Source organism: Peromyscus eremicus, chromosome 1, assembly GCF_949786415.1.
Source record: "Peromyscus eremicus chromosome 1, PerEre_H2_v1, whole genome shotgun sequence".
Taxonomy (NCBI): domain Eukaryota; kingdom Metazoa; phylum Chordata; class Mammalia; order Rodentia; family Cricetidae; genus Peromyscus; species Peromyscus eremicus.
The window spans coordinates 102996154-103003746 of NC_081416.1; the positions used below are offsets into that span (position 1 = coordinate 102996154).

At 48.8% G+C, this 7593-nt stretch overlaps 1 protein-coding gene across 1 annotated transcript; it reads left to right on the top strand.

Annotated features, from left to right (window-relative positions):
- Positions 1-331: 331 nt before the first annotated feature.
- Positions 332-6302, top strand: Thrsp (thyroid hormone responsive). Its single transcript, XM_059271117.1, has 2 exons — positions 332-1143; positions 5692-6302. The coding sequence occupies exon 1, from the start codon at positions 672-674 to the stop codon at positions 1122-1124; it is 453 nt and encodes a 150-aa protein (XP_059127100.1). The 5' UTR covers positions 332-671; the 3' UTR covers positions 1125-1143; positions 5692-6302.
- Positions 6303-7593: the final 1291 nt, after the last annotated feature.

Below are 7593 nucleotides of genomic sequence, written 5' to 3' on the forward strand. Positions count from 1 at the left end.
CAATTAAATTTAGGAAACAGTTCGATGCCAAGTCTTTAACTCCTGACTGATATGGGCTGTGCTAGGCTAACATGTCCCTGCCAACAGCTCTGTCACAGGCAGGTGCTTGGTGGAAAAGTACTCCTGTAAAGAGAACAGCTAGGACTTAAGCGTGACAACACCCGCTGTGACTGGACTGCCAGGCCTGGTTTCAGGGCTTTGCCTTGCACCAAACTGTTCCTTTTCAGGGTACTGCTCCTGTGTTCCTTTCCAAGCCAGTTACCTAGATTGAAAAAGCGAGCTGTGTGCGCTGGGGTGAAGCAAGGAGCAAAGAGGCAACTTGACTTCAGGTAACCTCAAAGAACTATTGATTGCCTGCAGTCAAGTGTACCGGCTGCCAAGGGGACAAAGCTTCCCTTTAACTGGCTGGGCAAGCTGCTGAAGGAAGAGCTGGCCTCTCACTGAGGCAGTCATGCAGACCTGAAATGACAAGCAGAAGGCTGGCAGGTTTGTCTCTGGGTAGATGGATCACCTGATACAGACGCTGGGGACCAAACCCTGGGATTGGCTTAAAACAGGGCTGTGTTGGTCCAGTGGCTGGCTTTTGGCACTCTGTCAATCTGCTGTCTGCTCCAAAAGCCTAGAAATAGTGCCGGGGCAGTCTGCCGGACTCTGTGCGAAAAGAATCAGCCATGCAAGTGCTAACTAAACGCTACCCCAAGAACTGCCTGCTGATGGTCATGGATCGGTACTCGGCTGTGGTGCGGAACATGGAGCAGGTGGTGATGATCCCCAGCCTCCTGAGGGACGTGCAGCTGTGTGGGCATGGGGGTTCAGTCCAGGAGGGAGCCCCCGATCTCTATACCTACTTCACCATGCTCAAGACCATCTGTGTGGAAGTGGAGCACGGGCTGCTGCCGAGGGAGGAGTGGCAGGCCAAGGTGGCCGGCAGCGAAGCCAGAGACACTGAGAACGAAGCCGCCGAGGCAGAGGAGGCGGAAGAAGAGAGGATCTCCGGGGAGCTGGACCTAGAAGCTCAGTTTCACCTGCACTTCTCCAGCCTCCATCACATCCTCACCCACCTTACCCAGAAAGCCCAGGAGGTGACACGGAAGTACCAGGAAATGACGGGACAGGTCCCGTAGGCCTCCAACTCTGAGGAAGGTAATGGCAGCCACGCTAGCGGGTGATAATCCATGGAGGGACACGAGGGAGGAGAGGAACGGTGCTACAACTCAGCAAGAGGAGGCCAAGGGAACTCTCACGGCCAGGGTATTGGGACTATCAAGTGGGAAGGCCCAGAGCTGGGCCCTGCTTCCCTAGCATTCTCACCCAGAATTGATAAGCAATGACTGTGAACTCCTACAGAGAATAGAAATGTAGTCTATGAATCCTTCCCTCCTGAGTACATGGGTGCTCGAGTGCGTGCGTGTGTGTCTGTGTGTGTGTACACGCGTGCTGCGTATTTGTTAGTAAATATATGAATGTTTGTAGATTATGACTGGAATGAGTCTATTCTCAAGGCCAACACACCCCCACCCTCAGACAGGGTTTCTCCTGGCTGTCCTAGAACTCACTCTGTAGTCCAGGCTGTCCTCACAGAGATCCGCCTGCTTCTGCCTCCCGAGTACTGGGATTAAAGGTGTGCGCCACCATGTCCAACTTGCAAGGTCAACTTTTTAAAAGCTTTACAACTATTTATTATTTTTTAGTGTATGTGTGAGTGGGGGTTGTGCCATGGCACACATGGGAAGGTCAGAGGACAACTTGTGGGAGTCAATTCCTTCCACCATGTGGGTCTGAGGGATTGAACTCATCATCAGACTTGGTGGAAGGCACTTTCATCTGCCTGGCCCTTTTATAAAGCTACTATTATACTGTGTGTACATGATGTGTGTTATGAGAGAGTATGCTCTGGTATGTGTGTGGAACTCAGGACAATTCTGTGGAGTAAGTTCTCTCCTTCCACCTTTAACTCGGGTTCCAGAGACCAAACTTCAGGTCTCCAGGCTCAGAAGGTGACCTTCACCTGCTGAGCCATCTCTCCACCCAAAGCCACAACTCCTCCTCTTCCTCCTCCTCCTCCTCCTCCTTTTCCTCCTCCTCCTCCTCCTCCTCTTCCTCCTCCTCCTCCTCCTCCTTTTCCTCCCTCTTCTTTTTTTTCTTTCTTTTTTTTTTTTCTTGCGACAGGGTCTCTCTAGAAAGCTCTGGCTGTCCTAGAACTTGCTATGTAGACCAGGCTGGTCTGGCAACTCAGATTCTCTCCTGCCTCAGCCTCCAAGGATTAAAGGCATACACCACTATGCTCAACTTCAAAGTCTACTTCTTTAAAAATGTGATTATAGGGGCTGGAGAGATGGCTCAGTGGTTAAGAGCACTGGCTGCTCTTCCAGAGGACCTGGGTTCCATTCCCAGCACCCACATGGAAGCTAACAACTGTCTGTAATTCCAGGTTCAGGGGACCCGACACCCATAGCAAAACACCAATGTATATAAAATAAAAATACTTTCCATCCTCCTGCATGTCCCTCAGATTCTGGGACTGCAGCTGGCACTGTGCCTGAGTGCCAAAGATGAGGTTAGTGTTTTCATTTGGCAAGTGAAGATCCTAACCAGGAGATGTGTTTGTGTATATGTGCTCTGTGACTTCTATGTGTTTGTGCCCACACTGTCTCAGAACATGGGAAGCTGCCCTTTCCTGGCACACTGGGGCATGCAGGTGACGCTGCTCCCAGTGCTCCTGAAATGGTCAGGGATGCTCTAACCATCCCAGGCTGCAACTGGACAAACAGCAACTGTCTTGAATTATGCCAGTCACAGGAGGGCATGATGTGTGCCTGTTGGGAATCCCTGAGTCCATGTGCCCATACATAGAGGCTAGGATTGTGAGACAAGAATAAACAGCAAGCAAACAAGTCATGGTAAAGGACAGCATGTAGGAAAAGGGCCTGGGTCACGGATCCCCCACAGGCAGGGATTGGGAGAAGTCAGATTGCAGCAGCTGCTGGTTTTGACCAGGGGCCACCTGCCAGCCCATTTCAGTTATAAACCACCTTATGCTGGACAGAGACTAGATTTGTACCTCCAGGGTGGGTGAGGTGGGTGGGCAGGTAAAGCTACCTGCCACCAAGTCTGACAACCTGATTTTGACCCCTGGGACTCACATGGTGGTAGAGAGAGTCAACTTCTGCAAATTGTCCTCTGTGCCCCATATGTGCGCTGTGGCCTGTGCATTGCCCCTCTCCCCCCAGTAAATATAAAAGAACTGTACCTCCGTTTGTTAGTAAGGACATTAAAGCTGGAGAATTGAGTGACTCATCTGAAGTCATGGAGTTAGTAACGGGACTAAAAGCCAGGTGAGACCTTGTGTACCCCTGACACTCAGAGGCAGAAGCTGGAGAATTGGGAGGTCCAAGACCAGCCTCAAAAAGCCCAAACCTAGGCCGGGTGGCAGTGCACACCTTTAATCCCAGCACTTTAGGAGGCAAAGGTAGGGGTGGGTGGATCTCTATGAGTTTGAGGCCAGCCTGGTCTACAGAGCGAATTCCAGGACAGCCAGGGCTACACAGATGAACTCTGTCTCAAAAAAATCAAAAGCTAAACCAAACCAAAAACCCCCAAACCAACAAAACCCCTAAACCTAACCAAGCAGACAAACAAACACACAAACAAAAAGCAGGACTGGCCTGACTTTGAGCTGAGGGTCCCTTCCATCATACTCATTCTGTCCCTTTGGAAAGACAGGGGATCAACGCGCCTCCCTCCCCTCAGGGACCCGACAGAAACTCTGCTCCAGGTACTTTCCAAGCCGTTTCCCTTTCTCCACCTCAAACCTCACCTGTCAGCCTGGGCTCTCCTTCCCTTCCCCCGAGGCTTCCTGAGCTGCCTTCCAAGGAGCCTCCTTGAATACAGCCAGGAGCCTCAGGAGAGCTGAGCCTCAATTCCTGCTCACCGATAAACAGCAAAGAGCTGGGAAGCTGAGGAGGAGCTACTGTGATTCCTCGCTTGTTTCCTCACGGCACATTAATAGTAGTAAAGTAATGACTGGCAATCGAATAGTGTTTAAATCACTTGCATATTAATTATTCAATGAATTACCATTACGTTAAAATTTTGTTATTATCGAATGGTTGGGGATTTAGCTCAGTCATTGAACACTTTGCCTAGCAAGCCAAAGACTCTGGGTTTGGTCCTCAGTACCCCTCCTGGTGGGTGGGGAGAAGTTATTATTGTTGTGTGTGTATGATGTGTGTACAAGCACAGGTAGGCTTCTCTGCTGAAGGATAACTTTTGGAAGTTGGTCTCTCCTTCCACCAAGGGTTCCAGAGATCAAGGTCAGGCCACCCAGGATTATGCTGCCAGTGTTCTTAGTAGTTAAGTCATCTTGCCAGTCTATTTTTTAAAATTAACTGTTTTTTTGTTTTTGTTTTTGTTTTTCTGGAGCTGAGGACCGAACCCAGGGTCTTGTGCTTGCTAGGCAAGTGCTCTACCACTGAGCTAAATTCCCAACCCCTTAAATTAACTTTTATAGAAAGACATTGGAGACCTGTTAGGCATGGTGGTGCATGCCTGTAATTCCAGCATTTGGGAGGTAGAGGCAGGAGGATTAGAAGTTCAAGGCCACCCTAGGCTACATGGCATGCTTGAGATCAGCCTGTGTTACACAGGTCCCTGTCTCAAAACCCAAACCAAATCAATCCAACCAATCAAACAAATGGAAAACACTGGAAGACTGAGAGGTAAGGTAAGCTCCCAAGCTGCTTACCCCAGCTTGACTCGGTTTTGTGCTCTCTAGAGCTATACAGCCTGCAGCCTATGGTGGAAACGGGAACTGGGGACCGCAGAGGTGAAACCACATTCTCCAACTAACCAAACAGCTTTAGAAGCTAGAGCAGCACTTGTATACCATAACAGCCCAACACCTCTGACCCGGTTTCCATCCGCGGAGGCGGTATGGAGACACAAGTTCAAAGACCTGGGCTCTTCTCTTAGCTCCACTATTGCCCACTCTGCACCCTAGGCCTCTCTGGAGCCTTGCTGCTTCTCAGCTTCTGTTAATAGGATGGAGAGAAAAGACACTAGTAGCCCGGCCCTGATAGCCCTTGGTGCCTCAGGCTTGAAGTGCTACCAGCTTTCAAACAGTAACACTACCATTTTTTGTCTTCCTCTATTTCAGCAAGCATGCGCAGTAGTTGTTTGAAATTATAGACAACGTCCACAGGGCTCTCACCAAGTTTACTGTCTCCCTCTCAAACCCACGTCTTTGGCTCTCCACAGCCTGTGTACCCCACAGGGCAGCTGAGCAGAAGAATGAGGGGCACTCAGAGGTCAGAGTCCTTCCACGGGCCTAAAGGAACGAACCCTCCATCTGTACCCCACTCCCATAAGCGCGGCAAGTCCAGGCTTGGACACTACCTTGTTCTGTGATCTCGGAAGGAGCCTTGGCCCCTCGAGACCTGACTCATGACCATATGTTATCATGTAAATGAAAATAATTTTTTTTGTGTGTTTGTTTTTCGGGACAGGGTTTCTCTGTGTAACTGCTCTGGCTGTCCTGGAACTCGCTCAGTAGGCTGGCCTCAAACTCACAGAGGTCTGCCTGCCTCTGCCTCCCAAGTGCTGGGACTAAAGGTGTGCGCCACCACTGCCTGGCTTGATTATATTCTTTTTTCTTTTTGACATTTGGCTTTGTAAACTTTCCACATTCTGCAGATCGCTTTACCAGAGAGAGGGGAGACTCTGACGGGGGCTCAAGGGTGCTTCAGCCTTGAGATCAGAAAGGAAGGCCTGGACCCAGCCGGAAGTGAAGAGGACTTGTGTCTCTGGCATGCTTCCCCACCCCCCTGATGGCGTTTGTGGACTCCATTGCAAGCTCACCCTTAAGACACTCTCTTCCTTCAACTTGCTTCCACTTCCCTTCCTTAGCAGTTTGAGGTGGTGATTGAGGTTCACACGGCGAAGATCAGTAGAAAGCGAAGGTATTACAAGTGGCCAAAGTTCACACCCCACCTTCTGGATGTCATTTGGTGCCCCATGTCTCAAGTTCTTTATCCCCTGGAGCCCAAATTCCCTCACGTATAAAACAGGGTGCTGTATCTACCTCACATGGCTTGTGCTGACATTCCAACAGTTGGAGTTTCTTCTCCCTTCCTTAGAGGATATGCCCTATGTAGCCCTTGTTTGTCACTTCCTGAAGGGGGCTGAGGTAGTTGAGTGTGTGGGATGAGCTACTCACCCTGTTGGATCTGATGACCACTGATGAGGCTGAGCACAGGTGAACTATAAACCTATTTATTGCAGTAACAATTAAAAAGAAAAAAACATGGTGTGTTGGTACTTTTTTTTAAAAGCACTTTCTCTAATATAATTATCACAAGTACATTCGCAGACACCAAATTCATCTGATTTTGCCCAGAAACAATTTGTTATATCCATACTGTTACCTAATTTGAAATCAAGCACCTACCAATTTTATTCACCTCTAAAATCTAATCTGATTATATATAGGTCTGTAAAGAAAAAAAGGGTTTGAGCAGCATTTGGATTTGATGAGCTGTAAAGAACTGTCTCTCTGGAGGCAGAGACAGGTGGATCTCTGGGAGTTCCAGGAGAGCCCAAGCTACATAAGACCCTGTATCAACAAACACCTTCTGCCTGCTAGGTGTGGTCTTCTTGTGGCTATGTTTCAACAGACTGAGCTTCTTTTCCAGCAATGATCCATCCAGGTGCAAAGCTTTGTCAAACTATCCATCCTCTTGAATCTGCCCAAACCCCACTCTGTATTGTTACAGAGAGCTCAGAAATACAAACCTGTTGTTCTCATTAAAAATGTTTAAGGGGGCCTGGCAAGATGGAGCAGTGGGTAAGGATGCTTGCCACTAACCCTGAAGACCTGGAGTTTGATCCCTAGAACTCACATAAGGAGAGAACCGACTCCCACAAGTTGTCCTCCACACACTCGACATGGCATGTGCACACACCCTAAACATAAAATGTAAACAAAAACCCTTTGGTGAGCCAAGATGACACCTTAATCATAGTGCTTGGACAAACTGAGGCTGGAGGTCAAAAGTACAATGTCAGCTGGGCTACATAGGAATGAAGTCTCATAAAATCCCAAACCAAAACCAAAGAAAACACCTTGATTTATTTACCCCAGAACTTACTGGGATCAAGTTGAAATCTCTTTGCATGACCCAAACCCTTCATAATCCCACTTGTTTTTTCCTTCCTTGCACCAGAAGGAGGAGCAGGGGAATGTTGGTGAAGGGTCAGATACTATCTCAGGCTTTACAAAGCAAAATTGTCACAACTATTCAAGTCTGTGGTTACAGCATTAAAGCAGCCACACACAGCTTTCTAATGAAACTTCATCAATACTGGGGCTTCAGATACAGCTCAGTTGGTAGAGTTCTTGCCCAGCATGCTTGAAGTTCTGGCTTCAGTCCCCAACACTGTATAAATTGGGTGCTGTATGGCACACCCATAACCACAGCACTGGGGAGGTAGAGGCAGAGGAACAGAAGTTTAGGGTCATCTTCGACTACATAGTGAGTTCAAAGCCATCCTGGACTAGAGACCTTGACCCCCCCCCCCCCCATCAACCCTCCTCAT

Excerpts from the sequence above, each read along its gene's own strand:
- Thrsp (XM_059271117.1), top strand. The coding sequence starts at position 672 with ATGCAAGTGCTAACTAAACGCTACCCCAAGAACTGCCTGCTGATGGTC.